Consider the following 21,128-nt stretch of genomic DNA (forward strand, 5'->3'; position numbering starts at 1 on the left):
TGCAGCTGGACAGACAGATAACGGACAGATCTTCCCCGATGTAATTCAATGAGAATTTGCTTCAGCGCCTGCGAACTAAGTGGCTTGCTCTAAACGCAGATCATTCAAAGAAGAAGTGTCAGCTAATGATTTTGCTAACAAGAAGACCCGTCAAATGTACTGGGGAATGAACTCCAATATCATCAGTTCCATACGACACATAAGAGTTTGAAGTTAGACATTCTTCATATGTGTTCAATAACTGCAAGATCAATCATATTATCCAAAGCATCAGATGTTTTGTGTGTTATGCAAATAATCATGACTTGTGAAGTCTTGTTCAGCTGTCTGTTGATATGCAGTATAGCAAGCACTCTCAATGTAGTGGTTAGAAAACTAAGATGGTGTTTTGTTTTGTCTTATACCGTGGGAATGATAAATATTTAAATAAACATGAAGAATGTTCTCTTGAGCATGATAAGCAAACCTCATTTATCCATAGTCAAGTCATTGTAAACTACAGTATGTTGAGGAAAGAGGGTTGACATGTGCACAGAGTATTATTACTTCTATTATTATTATTCATATTTTAGTTCTACTTTAGTTCATTAGTGACTTCCCTAATAACCGCTAGATTCATGTGTACAGTGGTTGACTCAGTCATTTGTAAATACATTTTAAAAGGTGCATTAGAGACATGGATCTAGAGAGGAAGGGGCCCACAGAGACAGCTAGGGCCCGGAGTTTTGTGCTACGCCCCTGCAGCTCAGTAAAGACTGTGAAATGTTGACTTTATTTGATCATTTCAGTAAAAACTAACGTTCATATTTCTCTTTTTGATTATAATACTGATGAACGTTCAAAACAAAGCACTTTGGCAACTTACCACATACGTTTTAAAATGCTTAATAAGCACCGTAACGTTCATGATATAATTCCTCGGTCATAATCGGTTGTCATGCCAAAGTGCTTTGTTTTGAACGTTCATCAGTATTATAATCAAAAAGAGAAATATGAACGTTAGTTTTTACTGAAATGATCAAATAAAGTCAACATTTCACAGTCTTTACTGAGCTGTGTGGGGTTTGTTCAACTTTTAAAAGATGTTTGAATGGTGATACACACAGTGATAGATGTTAAGGACTAACGTTTATAATAAATACATTTGTATTGATTTGAAGATCTTTTCATACAATCATACGTATTGGGATCATTTGTATTAATGTGGACCGGAGGGAGAGGGTGACGAGCATAAGTTTCACTTTCCTTTTTTATTTCAATTCCAACTTTGGTCATGAAGAATATGTTTCTCTGTTGTCCCCGTTCATAAAGCATAAAACAACAGCATCAGAGCACGGTGCAGAGTCTCTAGATGAGTTTACAGTAGTCCCTCGTTCTTATTAAACATCCATGTTGTAGTCCGCTGTATAGAAAACTGTAGTTTCCATAGTTTCCCCACAGCAGCAGGCGCACATTTATGACCTCTGCTGGCGCATCATAAACACGTCGGATAGTGAAAGTGCAGTCTCTTCTCCTAAGTCCTTTTGAATTCTCCTATCCACTATTCCTTAACCCTGAGACGTTTCACACAGAGGAGAGGAATAGACGATAGGAGAAGATTTGTGGACAATTCGACTGCAGCCGAGGGCTTTTATTTTGAAATGACTTCCGGGAACTCCGCCGTTTTTAAGGTAAAAAACTCAAAGTAAATAAACATTGCAGCCTCTTTTCCGTTTACTGGTTTAAGAAAGAAAGATAATTGAAACTAATGCACACAAACTAAAAAGGCAATCAAAACTAATTGTGTATTAACGACAACAAAAATAAAAAAACTTCTACAGGGAATGTGTCTGTGTTTTGTTTCTCATCGGACCCATTATGCAGCCACACCGCTCCTCCACCTGGAAGCACACCACCACGTCTTGATGCGCGAAGTTTTCCTACGTAAAATCGCCCCTTTGGAGACAAATGAAAGCATGTTTTACTGGAAGGACAGCTCCGAGAGTGTGGAGGAAATGTCTAAATGCGACATCCTGAGAGGCATCGTGACGGAGAAGCTGAGCACCGCGCTGCAGGAGATCCTGGCGGTGTTACAGAGAACTGTGTCCGGGTACGAGGAGGAGGCCTCGGGCCTGAGGAGGGAGATCGGCCAGCAGAACATCCAGCTGGAGCTCCTGAAGCCCCGGATCAATCTGCAGAGGAGAGGTGGAGCATGGAGGAACTTATACATGAAATACAACCTTTGCATGTCGTAACAAAGCTCCTTTCATTACAGGAAGTCCATTTAAAACGTGATCACTTTGGGGGAATTATATATGAAATACAAGATACGAGTGAAAGTACAGATTCACACAAGATGAATACAGTTACAGATACAATAACAATGATATACCTGCAGAGGAGAGGTCCACACACACACACACACACAGTGCTATAACACCCCTTGTTGTGAAATACAATATATGCCGTTAATAACTGTGCATGTATACCTGGCTGCTAAATCTTCAGAACTCTTACAGGATGTGTATTTTGTAAATCGTGTATTTATTTGTATTAGTTAACATTAAGCTGTCTTTGGCTCTGATGTAACATGTAAATGTCCCCTCTTTGGGACCAATAAAGGTATTCTGATTCAAAAATCACGATACCGACTTCAGAGAGAATTAAATAAACACTAACACACCTTTTTTATTCTAGTATTGACAATTCGGCATCAAAAAGTGACACTAAATGTACCTGCTATACCGTATGTACTGCTATACCAGCTAAAGGGGATTAACTGAGTCATATGATTGTTTTCGTATTAAAGCTCTGGTTCCAGATGCTGAAGACCATGTGGTGGTTTCCAGTGAAGAAGAAGAGGAGCAGCAGCCAGGTGAATCTAAGAGTGTGTTAAAACAGTTCTGCTCTTAAAATGCATATTACAGGTGTGTCACGTATATTCAGAAGCAGAGTTGGGTGTAACGCGTTACTGTAATAATATTACTTTTGTTGGTAACGGAGTAGTGTAACGCGTTACTTTTATAATTCAGTAATCACACTACAGTTACTAACATTGCCCCGACACGCGTTACTTCGTTACTTTTATAAAATCAGTCATAATCACACTGACAGACAAGAGGGGTTTCCGCCGCAGGTTTATATGTACGTAATCTGCGCAACTTGTGCGTCCACATCTCCACGTGCAGTGCTGCATAAACATGGCTGAGTCAGCGATAACTTCCGAGGGGTGGAGGTATGCCCATTATTTTGAGTTCGTCCGAAGAATAGACAGGAATGTGACGGTGAGGTGCAAACTGTGTCCAGGCCAGAAGCTGTTATCCACTGCTGCAAACACCACGTCAAACCTCAACAAACACCTGCAAAGAACACATGCTAAGGTGAAGCTAATAGCTAAGGACCGGACCCCCGAACCCAGAGTGAGGATGTTGTGAGTGCGCCGCCGCCGACTCCGAAGCGGCACAAATTAGAATTTGGAGGACCGGTAACCAAAGCAGAGATGGACAGGCTTGTAGCATCCTTCATAGTAGAGGAAATGTTGCCCATTTGCACAGTGGAATCACCATCGCATCGTTCAGAGATATACTGCGCAAAATACAGATAGCAGGAGACAGAGGACAGCCATAGTCAGAGCTATCTGGATCAGTCTTATGCGACAATGGAAACTGAACTAAAGAGAACATTTGAAACTTTAGCAGTCTGCGTGATCTGCCTGTAGGGAGGGGCGGGCCGGCCCTGCGAGTAAAGTAACGAGTAAAGTAACGAGTTACTTTATGTAGAGAGTAACGAAGTAGTGTAATATATTACTTTTTTTTAAAGTAATATGTAATATATTACTTTTTTTTAGTAACGACCCCATCTCTGTTCAGAAGTATGTATTCAAAGTTTAATCTGCCTAGTAACTAGTTAGTGAAATGAATCTGTTTGCAGCCGAGCAGGACACGGGGAGCCTCGGGATGCTGTGGTACGACGATGATGATGAAGAGGAAGAGCAGCCGAAGCCAGATCCCAAAGACCCCGATTTTCAAATAACACCGAGGTAAAAGAAAGACGGTACTTGTGGGTTAACCGTCGCCACTTGTTTTGTGTTATTCAGACTCTCCAAATAACCCTTACGGCCCGTCCACACAGCAGCGTTAAAAAATCTTGAAACGCTTCACCCCATTCACTTTGAATGGGGTGAAGTCACTTTGCCTCACTTTTCGCCGAACTGCATTGTGGGAAGCAGAGCGGAGATTTTCAGGATTTTCAGGATTCAAAGTTGAGCAATGTTCAACTTTTGAAGCTGAGGTGGAAGCGTCAGCCAATCAAATCCTGTGTATGCAAATCTGACAGTTCAAGTGCTAGCCAATCAAACCGTGTGTATGCTGGGAGAGAAATACCGCAGGTCATTTCCTCATATTCCAAAACATGGAGGAGAAATTAGCGGTAGGGAATCACCCGGTGCTTTATGACCAGTCCCTATTTACCTACCGGGATACAAACCGGAGGAGCCAGGCATGGAGGGAGGTGGCAGAGACAGTGGTAGGTTTTCGCCTGTTTGGGGAGTTTATATCCAGTTTACTTCGGGCTTTTTTGATTTGTATGTCGGGGGCGGGAGATTCATGTGATTGGTTGTTGGTGCCTTGCTCGCAAAAAATCCCCAAGCTTCAGATACGCCCACCTCCAAGATTTTTTTAACGCTGCTGTGTGGACGGGCCGTAACCCCTAGGATCAATGTCTGTGTCCTGCAGGCCGATTCCCCCCCGAGCGTCTGACAGGCCTCAGAGAGAAGTCCTCATCAGGGTCTGCATCCTGGAGGACGCCCGCACCCTCGCTCTCTCCAACACCGGTGACACACACACACACACACACACACACACACACACACACACACACACACACACACACACACACACACACACACACACACACACACACACCCTATAACTGTGTTCCCCTCTCAGTGTTTGACACACACACACACACACACACACACACACACACACACACACACGCACACACACACACTATAACTGTTCCCCTCTCAGTGTTTGACACACACACACACGCACACACACACACACACACACACACCCTATAACTGTGTTCCCCTCTCAGTGTTTGACACACACACACACACACACACACACACACTATAACTGTGTTCCCCTCTCAGTGTTTGACACATACACACACACACACGCACACACACACACTATAACTGTTCCCCTCTCAGTGTTTGACACACACACACACACACACACTATAACTGTGTTCTCCTCTCAGTGTTTGACACACACACACACGCACACACACACACACACTATAACTGTTCCCCTCTCAGTGTTTGACACACACACGCGCACACACACACACACACACACACACACACACTATAACTGTGTTCCCCTCTCAGTGTTTGACACACACACACACACACACTATAACTGTGTTCCCCTCTCAGTGGGCCCGGTGCAGGAGGTGTGTTTCCCCCGCGGTCTCTCGGAGGAACAGTTCCTGCTTCTTCTTCGCTCCACGTTTCCTCGGCTGACGGACGACTTCGAGTTCTTCACCTCCGACCGCACGAAGACGCTGAAGCCGCTGCAGGTGGACTCTCTGACGCCGGAGAAGATCAGCAGCAGAATCCGATCCTCCAACCTCTACATCCGCCTCAAGGTACAAATATACACATGAACACATCTGTAATATCAGGCTGTTCTTCTCCACGTGCGATGAAGGGTCTTTCCCCTTCTGTCTGAACCAAATGGATGCGGAGCAACCTCAATGTTTGCAGGATGTGTTCCACAAAAGAATATGCTAAAACTACGAGTTTACTAAATCATGTTTTCACTATAAAATCACAGAACAGAGAGGATTCTGGGAGCCTTGAATCTGTCGGTCCTCGTCAGAAAGGAGCGTCTCCGTCGGGCTCCGTCACCTCATCAGCTGACGAGACAGAAGCGTACAGCAGGTAAACAACAAAACACATCGCTCTGATGTCACTTCAGAATAAACCCTCTGTGTGACTCCTGAGACTAACCAGCGAATAATAATGACATGGTGAGGAAACCTCTCCGTTATACTGACATGAAGGTTCATGGAATAAGACGGTGAGTTTATTCTTATAGAGGGTAAATGGTCACAGAGTCAAGCAGTCTGCATCAGGGGGTCTGCAGAGGGTCTGCAGGGGGTCTGCATCAGGGGGTCTGCAGAGGGTCTGCAGAGGGTCTGCAGAGGGGGGTCTGCAGAGGGGGGTCTGCAGAGGGTCTGATGTTCACACCAAGAACAGAAGAGGAGGGGCTGAGACACACAGAACAGATAAACAAACTATATATAGGATTAAAACACACCTGCTAGCAAATGGAGAAACATCATGTCTCCACTCCACAAAAGAGAAGACCACTAACCTCACAACAACAAACAGCTCTAACATTATGTACGACTCATTTGGGTTATTGCTGCTACCTGTTGGTAGAAGTAGAAGAAGAAGAGCAGATGGTGAACTTTAAATGCTCCTTCAGTATGATAATTATAATAATAATAATACATTGGATTTGTATAGCGCTTTTCCTCGTGCTCAAAGACGCTTTACATCAAATCAGAAACAGTAGTCCTAATCCAATTGTGAGTAAAGTGGTTGATCAGAGTTTGAAAGCTATTTATATTTTATTTTATTAGTCAATTTATTATTTATTGAACATGTTAGAAAAAAAACCCAATAATTATAACAAAGAGAAGCAAAAATAAAAACAACGCTTAAAGGGGACCTATCATGCAAAATGCACTTGTGTACGTCTTTTCTACATGAATATGTGTCCCCGGTGTTCCAGGGAACTCACCAAGTGTCAGAAAACACAACCCTCTCTATTTTCCTCCATACCCAAATCTCTAAAAAAGGGGCTGCAACGGATCTGATAAAAACTGATCCAGATTTGATCACTGTCCTGATGTCAGGACGGTGGCGCTACGGCTATTGGGCCAACTCCACCAATCAGGAGGAGACAGCCACGGCCATTGCCGTTCGAAAGCGCTGGAGACGCTGTAGTACATATGCCAGGCCAGTAGGTGGTGCTGTTCTCACTGAATCTGCCCAGAGCTAAAACAGAGCTAAACAATGTCAAATTGAGCGAAATGAGGCATGGCTAAAATGCATGATCTGTTTGGTATTTAAAAAAAAAAAAAAAGTATAAATATGCCTTATATAGGTATGGGCCTACACTATATTATTCAAATATAGCATGATAGGTCCACTTTAAGGTATACACAATAAACTAGGGCTGTGCAATTAATCGTATTTTAATCGCAATCACGATTTTGGCCTGCCACAATTACGAAAACAACATAATCGAAAAAAACAATTATTTTGCTTTGCTAGGTTGTGACCGTGCAACATATTTGATCTCATTCATTTTTATTTATCATATTTATATATGTTTAGTAGCTTGTTGAAGTGCGCTCCAAAATATTTGTTGACCTTGTTTATTGGTATTTATTATTTTGATATTATTTATTTATCATTTATTTTATTTATTTGTGTATTGGTTTTTCAGTTGAATTATACGTTCAGGGAAATCAACAGTTAAAAAGATACTGTTCAAATTATTATTTGTATTTTAAAGTTCAATAAATTGATGTTTTCAAAGTCAATGAATAATCGTATTTAATAATCGTGATATCAATTATTGACCAAAATAATCGTGATTATGATTTTTGCCATAATCGCACAGCCCTAAAATAAACCCCCCCCCCCCCCTCTCCCCCCCCCCCCCTCTCCACCTGCAGCTGGACAGACAGCAGAATACATTCTCTTAAAAACGTTTCTGCCCCCCCCCCCCCCCCAGCGTACATTGTTCATGAAAATACAAGTTCAGGTCATCGTCATCAGCATCCGTCATATTGGATTCATTTTTTACACAAATCATTTCTTTGTACAAAACAACCAAAAACAAATAACTTTTACAACGACAAGAGATATCAAGCATCTCTTCACCGGTCCTGCTCTGAACCATTCAGATCTGGTTTCTAAATAAGAGTTCTAGTTGAGATAACGTTGCACAGTATTTCATCATGACAGTTCTTCACAGATGAACACCTTTTAGTTAGAGAGAGAATACGTGAGCTTTGAGATCTGTTTTGATTCAAGAGTGTTGGCCTTTCGGATGTGAGAGTATGATGTAATGTACACTCTCCTCCTGCAGGTTGTCGCCGCCCAGAGTTCAGACTGCCAGGCGCAGGAGAGGCAGACCCCCCCTGGAGAAGAAGCAAACCGACAACCTCCTCCTGAGAGTCTGCATGCTGGGAACCTGCCGCTCAGACGTGCTGTCAAACAAAGGTAAACAGGAAGTGACATCATCACATTCAAAACTTATTGAGAGGCCCAATTCCAAACCACACCCGACACACTCTCCCTCAGCGGTGGAGCGACTCGCAGCTAAACGAGGCTCAACCCGTCAGGTGGAGGGTGAAACCTCTTTGTGTTTTAAACCTGGTGTTTATAAGCTTCTTAGTTTGTGTACCTGTTCCTGTAAATATACACTACTTTATAATGAAATGCACACATTTACCTTTTTCTAGACTAAACTAGTATTTTCAGATTCTAGCACACTCGAGCTGCTTTCTCAAACTTACCTACCCCACCTTTAATATCCTCATACAGATTTGAACAACTTCATGGTTACCTCGTATTTCTTTTAAACTTCAGATCATTTACTCACGTCTCGTCTAGAAACCGGTAAAAGTTGTGTATATTTACACGGACTTTTGAAAAAACTAAGCCGCTTATAAACATCACATTTTAAAACTAAAACATGTTTACAAGAAATATATGCCATTAAAGATTTTTAGAGTTTTATTTTTGTTCTTTTTAATCCAAGAAACTAGGGCTGCTCGATTATGGCAAAAATCATAATCACGATTATTTTGGTCAATAATTGATATCACGATTATTAAATACGATTATTCATTGACTTTGAAAACATCCATTTATTGAACTTTAAAATACAAATAATAATTTGAACAGTATCTTTTTAACTGTTGATTTCCCTGAACGTATAATTCAACTGAAAAACCAATACAAAAATAAATGAAATAAATGATACATTTAAATAAATAATATCAAAATAATAAATACCAATAAACAAGATCAACAAATATTTTGGAGCGCACTTCCCCAAGCTACTAAACATATATAAATATGATAAATACAAATAAATGAGACCAAAATTAATTAGATCAAATATGTTGCACGGTAACAACCAAGCAAAGCTAAATAATCGTTTTTTTCGATTATGTTGTTTTCGTAATTGTGGCAGGCCAAAATCGTAATTGCGATTAAAATACGATTAATTGCACAGCCCTAGAAGAAACCGTCGTTACGAAAAGTAGAAAGAATCAGTCGTTAGCACTGAAGTTTAAAATGTAAATGTAGTTTTTTCGTGTGTGACGTTTGTGTGGATGTGTTTGATTTCCTTGCACACTTGTGTATAGTTTAAAAACAGTCAGTGAAGTTGCTCCTCCTCCTCTCAGTGTTTCAGAAGCACCCGGTGAAGGAGCTGTGTTTCCCCCGCGGTCTCTCAGAGGAAGACTTCCTGCTTCTCCTCCGCTCCTCTTTCCCTCGCCTGACGGACAGCAGCCGACTCGAGTTCCTCCAGACGGACCGGAGCCGCCGGCTGCAGAGGATCCGCCTGGAGAGACTGACTCCAGAGGAGGTCCTGAGGACCAGGAGCAGCGGGGGGGAGAAGACCCTCCTCTACCTCCGTCTCAAGGTACTACTCACCTATTCTGCAAAACCCTCTTCCTCATGTCTCTTCTTCATCATCATGTGTCCCCTCTTCTTCATGTCTCTTCTTCATCAACATGTGTCCCCTCTTCCTCATGTCTCTTCTTCATCAACATGTGTCCCCTCTTCTTCATGTCTCTTCATCAACATGTGTCCCCTCTTCTTCATGTCTCTTCTTCATCAACATGTGTCCCCTCTTCTTCATGTCTCTTCTACATCAACATGTGTCCCCTCTTCTTCATGTCTCTTCTACATCAACATGTGTCCCCTCTTCTTCATGTCTCTTCTTCATCAACATGTGTCCCCTCTTCTTCATGTCTCTTCTACATCAACACGTGTCCCCTCTTCTTCATGTCTCTTCTACATCAACATGTCCCCTCTTCTTCATGTCTCTTCTACATCAACATGTGTCCCCTCTTCTTCATGTCTCTTCTACATCAACATGTGTCCCCTCTTCTTCATGTCTCTTCTACATCAACATGTGTCCCCTCTTCTTCATGTCTCTTCTACATCAACATGTGTCCCCTCTTCTTCATGTCTCTTCTACATCAACATGTGTCCCCTCTTCTTCATGTCTCTTCTTCATCAACATGTGTCCCCTCTTCTTCATGTCTCTTCTACATCAACACGTGTCCCCTCTTCTTCATGTCTCTTCTACATCAACATGTGTCCCCTCTTCTTCATGTCTCTTCTACATCAACATGTGTCCCCTCTTCTTCATGTCTCTTCTACATCAACATGTCCCCTCTTCTTCATGTCTCTTCTACATCAACATGTGTCCCCTCTTCTTCATGTCTCTTCTACATCAACATGTGTCCCCTCTTCTTCATGTCTCTTCTTCATCAACATGTGTCCCCTCTTCTTCATGTCTCTTCTTCATCAACATGTGTCCCCTCTTCTTCATGTCTCTTCTACATCAACACAAGTCCCCTCTTCTTCATGTCTCTTCTACATCAACATGTGTCCCCTCTTCTTCATGTCTCTTCTACATCAACACAAGTCCCCTCTTCTTCATGTCTCTTCTACATCAACATGTGTCCCCTCTTCTTCATGTCTCTTCTACATCAACATGTCCCCTCTTCTTCATGTCTCTTCTACATCAACATGTGTCCCCTCTTCTTCATGTCTCTTCTACATCAACATGTGTCCCCTCTTCTTCATGTCTCTTCTACATCAACATGTGTCCCCTCTTCTTCATGTCTCTTCTACATCAACATGTCCCCTCTTCTTCATGTCTCTTCTACATCAACATGTGTCCCCTCTTCTTCATGTCTCTTCTACATCAACATGTGTCCCCTCTTCTTCATGTCTCTTCTACATCAACATGTCCCCTCTTCTTCATGTCTCTTCTACATCAACATGTGTCCCCTCTTCTTCATGTCTCTTCTACATCAACATGTGTCCCCTCTTCTTCATGTCTCTTCTACATCAACATGTGTCCCCTCTTCTTCATGTCTCTTCTACATCAACATGTCCCCCTCTTCTTCATGTCTCTTCTACATCAACATGTGTCCCCTCTTCTTCATGTCTCTTCTACATCAACATGTGTCGTCTCTTCTTCATGTCTCTTCTACATCAACATGTCCCCTCTTCTTCATGTCTCTTCTACATCAACATGTGTCCCCTCTTCTTCATGTCTCTTCTACATCAACATGTGTCCCCTCTTCTTCATGTCTCTTCTACATCAACATGTGTCCCCTCTTCTTCATGTCTCTTCTACATCAACATGTCCCCTCTTCTTCACGTCTCTTCTACATCAACATGTGTCCCCTCTTCTTCACGTCTCTTCTACATCAACATGTCCCCTCTTCTTCATGTCTCTTCTACATCAACATGTCCCCTCTTCTTCATGTCTCTTCTACATCAACATGTGTCCCCTCTTCTTCATGTCTCTTCTACATCAACATGTGTCCCCTCTTCTTCATGTCTCTTCTACATCAACATGTCCCCTCTTCTTCATGTCTCTTCTACATCAACATGTGTCCCCTCTTCTTCATGTCTCTTCTACATCAACATGTGTCCCCTCTTCTTCATGTCTCTTCTACATCAACATGTCCCCTCTTCTTCATGTCTCTTCTACATCAACATGTGTCCCCTCTTCTTCATGTCTCTTCTACATCAACATGTGTCGTCTCTTCTTCATCTCTCTTCTACATCAACATGTCCCCTCTTCTTCATGTCTCTTCTACATCAACATGTCCCCTCTTCTTCATGTCTCTTCTTCATCAACATGTGTCCCCTCTTCTTCATGTCTCTTCATCATCACCATGTGTCCCCTCTTCTTCATGTCTCTTCTACATCAACATGTGTCCCCTCTTCTTCATCATCACCATGTGTCCCCTCTTCTTCATGTCTCTTCTACATCAACATGTGTCCCCTCTTCTTCATGTCTCTTCTTCATCAACATGTGTCCCCTCTTCTTCATGTCTCTTCTACATCAACATGTGTCCCCTCTTCTTCATGTCTCTTCTTCATCAACATGTGTCCCCTCTTCTTCATGTCTCTTCTACATCAACACGTGTCCCCTCTTCTTCATGTCTCTTCTACATCAACATGTGTCGTCTCTTCTTCATGTCTCTTCTACATCAACATGTGTCCCCTCTTCTTCATGTCTCTTCTTCATCAACATGTGTCCCCTCTTCTTCATGTCTCTTCTACATCAACACGTGTCCCCTCTTCTTCATGTCTCTTCTACATCAACATGTGTCGTCTCTTCTTCATGTCTCTTCTACATCAACACGTGTCCCCTCTTCTTCATGTCTCTTCTACATCAACATGTCCCCTCTTCTTCATGTCTCTTCTACATCAACATGTGTCTCCTCTTCTTCATGTCTCTTCTTCATCAACATGTGTCCCCTCTTCTTCATGTCTCTTCTTCATCAACATGTGTCCCCTCTTCTTCATGTCTCTTCTACATCAACATGTCCCCTCTTCTTCATGTCTCTTCTACATCAACATGTGTCCCCTCTTCTTCATGTCTCTTCTACATCAACATGTGTCCCCTCTGCTTCATGTCTCTTCTACATCACCATGTGTCCCCTCTTCTTCATGTCTCTTCATCATCACCATGTGTCCCCTCTTCTTCATGTCTCTTCTACATCAGCATGTGTCCCCTCTTCTTCATGTCTCTTCTACATCAACATGTGTCCCCTCTTCTTCATGTCTCTTCTACATCAACATGTGTCCCCTCTTCTTCATGTCTCTTCTTCATCAACATGTGTCGTCTCTTCTTCATGTCTCTTCTACATCAACACGTGTCCCCTCTTCTTCATGTCTCTTCTACATCAACATGTCCCCTCTTCTTCATGTCTCTTCTACATCAACATGTGTCTCCTCTTCTTCATGTCTCTTCTTCATCAACATGTGTCCCCTCTTCTTCATGTCTCTTCTTCATCAACATGTGTCCCCTCTTCTTCATGTCTCTTCTACATCAACATGTCCCCTCTTCTTCATGTCTCTTCTACATCAACATGTGTCCCCTCTTCTTCATGTCTCTTCTACATCAACATGTGTCCCCTCTGCTTCATGTCTCTTCTACATCACCATGTGTCCCCTCTTCTTCATGTCTCTTCATCATCACCATGTGTCCCCTCTTCTTCATGTCTCTTCTACATCAGCATGTGTCCCCTCTTCTTCATGTCTCTTCTACATCAACATGTGTCCCCTCTTCTTCATGTCTCTTCTACATCAACATGTGTCCCCTCTTCTTCATGTCTCTTCTACATCAACATGTCCCCTCTTCTTCATGTCTCTTCTACATCAACATGTGTCCCCTCTTCTTCATGTCTCTTCTACATCAACATGTGTCCCCTCTTCTTCATGTCTCTTCTACATCAACATGTCCCCTCTTCTTCATGTCTCTTCTACATCAACATGTGTCCCCTCTTCTTCATGTCTCTTCTACATCAACATGTCCCCTCTTCTTCATGTCTCTTCTACATCAACATGTGTCCCCTCTTCTTCATGTCTCTTCTACATCAACATGTGTCCCCTCTTCTTCATGTCTCTTCTACATCAACATGTGTCCCCTCTTCTTCATGTCTCTTCTACATCAACATGTCCCCTCTTCTTCATGTCTCTTCTACATCAACATGTGTCCCCTCTTCTTCATGTCTCTTCTACATCAACATGTGTCCCCTCTTCTTCATGTCTCTTCTACATCAACATGTCCCCTCTTCTTCATGTCTCTTCTACATCAACATGTGTCCCCTCTTCTTCATGTCTCTTCTACATCAACATGTGTCCCCTCTTCTTCATGTCTCTTCTACATCAACATGTGTCCCCCTCTTCTTCATGTCTCTTCTACATCAACATGTCCCCTCTTCTTCATGTCTCTTCTACATCAACATGTGTCCCCTCTTCTTCATGTCTCTTCTACATCAACATGTGTCGTCTCTTCTTCATGTCTCTTCTACATCAACATGTCCCCTCTTCTTCATGTCTCTTCTACATCAACATGTGTCCCCTCTTCTTCATGTCTCTTCTACATCAACATGTGTCCCCTCTTCTTCATGTCTCTTCTACATCAACATGTGTCCCCTCTTCTTCATGTCTCTTCTACATCAACATGGTCCCCCTCTTCTTCACGTCTCTTCTACATCAACATGTTCCCTCTTCTTCACGTCTCTTCTACATCACATGTGTCCCCTCTTCTTCATGTCTCTTCTACATCAACATGTCCCCTCTTCTTCATGTCTCTTCTACATCAACATATGTCCCCTCTTCTTCATGTCTCTTCTACATAAACATGTGTCCCCTCTTCTTCATGTCTCTTCTACATCAACATGTCCCCTCTTCTTCATGTCTCTTCTACATCAACATGTGTCCCCTCTTCTTCATGTCTCTTCTACATCAACATGTCCCCTCTTCTTCATGTCTCTTCTACATCAACATGTGTCCCCTCTTCTTCATGTCTCTTCTACATCAACATGTGTCCCCTCTTCTTCATGTCTCTTCTACATCAACATGTCCCCTCTTCTTCATGTCTCTTCTACATCAACATGTGTCCCCTCTTCTTCATGTCTCTTCTACATCAACATGTGTCCCCCTCTTCTTCATGTCTCTTCTACATCAACATGTGTCCCCTCTTCTTCATGTCTCTTCTACATCAACATGTGTCCCCTCTTCTTCATGTCTCTTCTACATCAACATGTCCCCTCTTCTTCATGTCTCTTCTACATCAACATGTGTCCCCTCTTCTTCATGTCTCTTCTACATCAACATGTGTCCCCTCTTCTTCATCTCTCTTCTACATCAACATGTCCCCTCTTCTTCATGTCTCTTCTACATCAACATGTCCCCTCTTCTTCATGTCTCTTCTTCATCAACATGTGTCCCCTCTTCTTCATGTCTCTTCATCATCACCATGTGTCCCCTCTTCTTCATGTCTCTTCTACATCAACATGTGTCCCCTCTTCTTCATCATCACCATGTGTCCCCTCTTCTTCATGTCTCTTCTACATCAACATGTGTCCCCTCTTCTTCATGTCTCTTCTTCATCAACATGTGTCCCCTCTTCTTCATGTCTCTTCTACATCAACATGTGTCCCCCTCTTCTTCATGTCTCTTCTTCATCAACATGTGTCCCCTCTTCTTCATGTCTCTTCTACATCAACACGTGTCCCCTCTTCTTCATGTCTCTTCTACATCAACATGTGTCGTCTCTTCTTCATGTCTCTTCTACATCAACATGTGTCCCCTCTTCTTCATGTCTCTTCTTCATCAACATGTGTCCCCTCTTCTTCATGTCTCTTCTACATCAACACGTGTCCCCTCTTCTTCATGTCTCTTCTACATCAACATGTGTCGTCTCTTCTACATCAACACGTGTCCCCTCTTCTTCATGTCTCTTCTTCATCAACATGTGTCCCCTCTTCTTCATGTCTCTTCTTCATCAACATGTGTCGTCTCTTCTTCATGTCTCTTCTTCATGTCTCTTCTTCATCAACATGTGTCCCCTCTTCTTCATGTCTCTTCTACATCAACATGTGTCCCCTCTTCTTCATGTCTCTTCTACATCAACATGTGTCCCCTCTTCTTCATGTCTCTTCTACATCAACATGTGTCCCCTCTTCTTCATGTCTCTTCTACATCAACATGTGTCCCCTCTTCTTCATGTCTCTTCTTCATCAACATGTGTCCCCTCTTCTTCATGTCTCTTCTACATCAACACGTGTCCCCTCTTCTTCATGTCTCTTCTACATCAACATGTGTCGTCTCTTCTTCATGTCTCTTCTTCATCAACATGTGTCGTCTCTTCTTCATGTCTCTTCTACATCAACGTTGGTTTTAAAGTGTGCTATATAAATTAAATGTATTATTATTATTATTATTCTTAAAGAGGCGCTATTTGTATTTTATAAAGCATTGATTCTCTGGAACCAGAACCTCCACTAGAGTGTGGGATATCTGTATGTGAGAAAAACACAATGCATCTGCTAATACAGTAAGAATAGTTAACACTGTTGTATGTCACTTGTATTCTCTTTCCATCGTTCATCAAACAGCATCATTACAGGGATTACAGTTTACATAACTATCCACATGAACAGGCACCAACAGCTTCTGATTGAGTAGCATCCAACCGAGCTTTAAAAACATTTAGTGGCACCAGATTGCTCAGTTTCCATTTTAATTGCAGACTATTCCAGGACAGTGGAGCTGCGCATCTCAATGCTATCTTCCCTAAGACAGTCCTAGCAGTTGGCACATTTAATAAAACCACAGCATGCGATCTCAGGCAGTAGCCACTTACAATTCGCCGTGAGATCAGGGAGCAGATGTAGGATGGAAGTTTCCCTAACATGGCTTTGTATATAAAAATGTACCAGTGACTGAGCCTCCGTACAGTTAGTGAAGGCAAACCAGCCCTTGCATACAGGGTACAGTGATGGGTTAATGCTTTATAGTTTGTCACAAATCTCAGTGCACTGTGATAGGCGGCATCTAACTTGACCAGGTGATGGGCAGGTGCATTCATATAGATCAGATCACCATAGTCCAGCACAGGTCAAAAGGTCACAGAGCCTTTTTCTGGCCTCGAGCGAGAAACAGGACTTGTTCCTGTAGAAGAAACTAGTGCTGTGCGATTATGGCAAAAATCATAATCACGATTATTTGGGTCAATAATTGATATCACGATTATTAAATACGATTATTCATTGACTTTGAAAACATCCATTTATTGAACTTTAAAACAGATACAAATAATAATTTGAACAGTATCTTTTTAACTGTTGATTACCCTGAACGTATAATTCAACTGAAAAAACCAATACAAAAATAAATGATACATTTAAATAAATAATATCAAAATAATAAATACCAATAAACAAGATCAACAAATATTTTGGAGCGCACTTCCACAAGCTACTAAACATATATAAATACAAATAAATGAGACCAAAATAAATGAGATCAAATATGTTGCACTGTCACAACCTAGCAAAGCAAAATAATTGTTTTTTTCGATTATGTTGTTTTCGTAATTGTGGCAGGCCAAAATCGTAATTGCGATTAAAACACGATTAATTGCACAGCCCTAGAAGAAACCTAGCCTAACCCTCAGTTTGTTAAGCAGGTTTTTGACATGACGTTTAAAAGTGAGACAGTCATCAAGCCAGATACCAAGGTATTTGTAACAGGTAACCACTTCAAGTTTTATTCCTTGCGTAGTTACAATATCCAAAGCAGGCTCTGGTGTCTTTTTGGCTTTAGAAAAGAGCATTACCTTGGTTTTATCAACATTTAAAAGAAGCTTTAGTTCAGAGAGCTGAGTCTGAATAATGTTAAAAGCAGCCTGTAATGTAACGCCAGCCTCCTTAATGGAGGGACTTGTCTTATTTTCTAAGGTCATGTCTTTATTACATTCTTCTTTCTTTGTGTTGCCCTGGGTTAGGACTCTGTTACTGGTTGACTTGAAACTTATTCAGGATTATATTGATACAGCTGGAAAACTGAAAATGTGACTCAAAGATAAATTGTACTGTATTATTGTTTGAAACTAAAACAAATAAAAAGCATTGATTCTTGCAGAAAGGAGCGGAGGAAGAGGAGGAGGATGAAGAAGAGGATGAGGAGGAGGATGAGGAAGAAGAGGAGCGCCACCTTTCAAATGATGTGGTGATCAAATCTGACGAAACCGAGCTCAGTTCAAGGTGATTAACCCGTTAAGCCCTGAGCCTGTTTTTCAGGTTTCAGGCTCGAAAATGACATGCCCAGAACAAATGACTACAACTTCACTTCTAAAAGGGTTATATGAATAATTTCTTTTCTCAAAGCAAGGTTACATCTGTGAGTTGGATGTAGAAGTGTCAGAATCAATATAGATGTTTCTCAGTCAGAGTAAATTCAGATGGAACATAGTAAAAAAAGGTAAATTCTTACCTCCGCCTAAAGAAAAAACATTACTTATAGTGAAAACCACCCTTGAATGATGGGATGGTAGACTAAAAGCTTTAGGAATCCAAACTATAACATATAATAAGTACCCTGTATCAAGATTGAGGCAAAACAAGTTAAATTTGACCTTTTTAGAGAGGTTTAGCAAAATAAACCCACTTCTGGGGTCATTTGGGTGGATTTGCCATATCTCTGGAACCCATTGGTCGATTTTGATGGTTGACACCTCTTTTTTTTTGTTAGAGCCAATAGAATCGAGGGGAAGTTTGGGTACATCTGGTTCCATCAGTGCCATTTGACCTTTTTCAGGTACCAGACTATAAAAATGATCTATTACATTGAATTATCACCATAGGTATTCATTCCATCCAAAGAAAACAAATTAATAAAAAAAAAAAAAAGACCCGCCGACGGGGGCTTTGGGGCTTAACAGGTTAAAAACAGTTTAATCTACAACTCAGAAAACACCAATACCAGTGTCTGCTCGCCGATTCTCACTCTCGGAAAACAAGTGAAATGGATCTGAAATGCAGAGGGGTTCCTGAACGCAACGTGCCCTTAAAAACAGAGCAGCTTCATCCTCAGAGGAGAGAATGGCTCTGCTCCCAGAACACAGCTCACAGTCACACTATATAGTTGAGACAATATCCAGCTGGTCCCACCCTTCAATTCTCTTAAGTCATCATCTAAACATCTCATCACCAGAAAACCCCCTCGTCATTAACCATTTGCAAATCCCCCTTTCACTTCCTTTGCCTTTCTGAAATGTAAACCCTTAACATCTGTCTCTGTTCAACACATACAAGACTAGCAATACACTTTAACCGAGTAAAAGGCAATCAGAGAATAAGACTATTATGTTTTAAAGGATTTTATGATAATTTGACACGACAATCTACACCTGTGCATAAAGTAGGTTTTTTATACTTTTCTTCTCCAGTCCTGTCCAGCATGCAGACCCGTGCAGCAGCAACACACCACAGGAACAGGAAGTAGAGACACAGGAAGCGGCAGAATCCAGCGATGACGAAATGGCAAAAGAGGCGTCGGACGGAGACTGGAAACCCGACGCTGAGACGAGGCCAAGCGTCGCTAAGAGAGGGACGTTTGGGGGTAAACATCTGTGTAAAGTGTGCGGCATTTCATACATTCTCCTTGGAAGCCTCGTCAAACACGCCTGGAGTCACGTGGGCGAAGAAGAAGCGCCGTGCGTCTGTGGAGTCTGTGGCGACCTCTTCGAAACCTCCGAGGAATTAAAGTCTCATCTGAAAAACAAATACAAAAAGACCCACGAGTGCTCGTTCTGCAGGAAGTCCTTCCTCACCGTCACCGGGCTGAAGCGCCACGTCACGCTGCACACGGGCGACCGGCCATTTAAATGCGACGTCTGCGGGAAAGCCTTTGCACACGCCTCCAATTTAAGCATCCACAGATGGGTGCATCGAGAAGAGAAACCCTACAAATGCGACGTGTGTCCGAAGGCGTTTGGATTAAAGGGGTCGCTTCAGGCTCACAGACGGCTTCACGGCAAGAGAGAGCGTTTCATCTGCAACGTTTGTGGGAAATCGTTATTCGACATGAGATCGTTAACCAGACACAAATCCACGCATTCTGGCGAGCGTCGATACGGCTGTGAGATCTGCGGGAAGCGTTTCAAACTCCCGGGAACTCTGAGATCTCACAAGAAAACCCACACGGTGCGCGAGAAAACGTTCCTCTGCCACATCTGCTGTAAGACTTTCGTGACCCACGGCGGTTTGAAGATGCACCTGAATATGCACTCAGGCGAGCGGCCGTTTCCGTGCTCCGTCTGCGGTAAAGGGTTCATGTCTAACAGCTATAGAAAATCGCACATGCGAACTCACACGAACGAGGCGCCGTACGAGTGTAAGGAGTGCGGACGCTTCTTTAAACGCAAGACGCATCTGAATAATCACGTGAGGGGCCACCTGGGCATCAAGCTGTTCGTGTGCAGCATCTGCGGGAAGGCGTGTTCGCGGCAGGAACACCTGACCGTTCACATGAGGACGCACAACGGAGAGAGACCCTACCAATGCACCGTCTGCGCGAAAGCCTTCACTCAGAGCCACTGCCTGAAGACGCACATGAAGAGCCACCGCCAAGGAGACGAGGGGTTCCTGAACGCAACGTGAAAAACTGAGAACCAACGTCAATCTGAGCAGTTTTTGAAAAATGTCCGTCCGTCTTACAGAGTCCAAGCTGATGGATATCAAACAGAGAAAATAACCACATCTCAAGATAAGAGACAAAAAAACATTTAAAGTGTTTAAATGTAAACACATTTTTTTTTTAAATCATGTAGCATTTAAACTGAAAACCAATTCAACTTGGAAAATAAATGCTTTGTAAAAGAAAACTCAAGATAAAGTGAGTAAAGGTATTTTCTCTGTTAAAAAGATATTAGCCAGAGAAATTAGGAATTTAGAAACACATTTTTATTTCTACAAATGTTCTACTATTTTCTATAAACCAGAAAAATGTTTTTAGTGTAGGAGTTTATTGCGAGTTCAATAAGAAACAGTTTGCATTGTATAAACACTTTTAATTTAAAGACCATCAAAGCTCTCTGTGTTGTATTTACAGCTCATGTAACGTTCACTGTTCACCGTGAACTCCTGTTAAAGTTGTCTTACATGTTTACTTCTTGTAGCGTTAAATAAGTTAGTATAATATTCTCACCATGTGTGTTGCATTCAGGGCAAGTGGGAAATCGGATGTTGTATCAAAACAACAGTTTAAATAGGCATCTATCCGCATTTCTATACATGTTTAGTTAAAGTGATGGACGTCAATCAAAACACTTCGAAATCCCACGTGTTCCTGAATGCAGCATGGTGCCTTAAAGTGCATGTTTTGCATGTTTTAGATATTACTCAAATATTTACCGTACATATGTTACTTCTGTAGCTAGTTGTATTCTGTTAAATAATGTGTGACCAAAATAAATAGAAGAAAATTTCCCACATTT

At 42.1% G+C, this 21,128-nt stretch overlaps 1 protein-coding gene across 2 annotated transcripts; it reads left to right on the forward strand.

Moving 5' to 3' along the window:
* Nucleotides 1-1,875: 1,875 nt before the first annotated feature.
* Nucleotides 1,876-21,121, forward strand: LOC117480791 (zinc finger protein 37-like). Of its 2 annotated transcripts, none has more exons than XM_034128252.1 (10): nt 1,876-2,184; nt 2,789-2,866; nt 3,910-4,018; nt 4,713-4,810; nt 5,426-5,637; nt 5,826-5,932; nt 8,160-8,293; nt 9,487-9,725; nt 17,774-17,895; nt 19,080-21,121. In XM_034128252.1, the coding sequence occupies exons 1-10, from the start codon at nt 1,905-1,907 to the stop codon at nt 20,290-20,292; spliced, it is 2,592 nt and encodes an 863-aa protein (XP_033984143.1). In that variant the 5' UTR covers nt 1,876-1,904; the 3' UTR covers nt 20,293-21,121. The 2 variants fall into 2 exon arrangements, with proteins under 2 accessions (XP_033984143.1, XP_033984144.1); XM_034128253.1 differs by having other exon boundaries at nt 2,789-2,854.
* The last annotated feature ends 7 nt before the right edge of the window (nt 21,122-21,128 follow it).

The sequence above is a fragment of the Trematomus bernacchii genome, unplaced genomic scaffold (assembly GCF_902827165.1).
Source record: "Trematomus bernacchii unplaced genomic scaffold, fTreBer1.1, whole genome shotgun sequence".
Taxonomy (NCBI): domain Eukaryota; kingdom Metazoa; phylum Chordata; class Actinopteri; order Perciformes; family Nototheniidae; genus Trematomus; species Trematomus bernacchii.

What these genes read in the sequence shown, in the direction of transcription:
- LOC117480791 (XM_034128252.1), top strand. Translation starts at nt 1,905, where the DNA reads ATGCGCGAAGTTTTCCTACGTAAAATCGCCCCTTTGGAGACAAATGAA. An exon ending in GATCAATCTGCAGAGGAGAG is followed by an intron (nt 2,185 to 2,788) that starts GTGGAGCATGGA and finishes TTCGTATTAAAG; the next exon opens with CTCTGGTTCCAGATGCTGAA. An exon ending in ACCTCTACATCCGCCTCAAG is followed by an intron (nt 5,638 to 5,825) that starts GTACAAATATAC and finishes ATAAAATCACAG; the next exon opens with AACAGAGAGGATTCTGGGAG.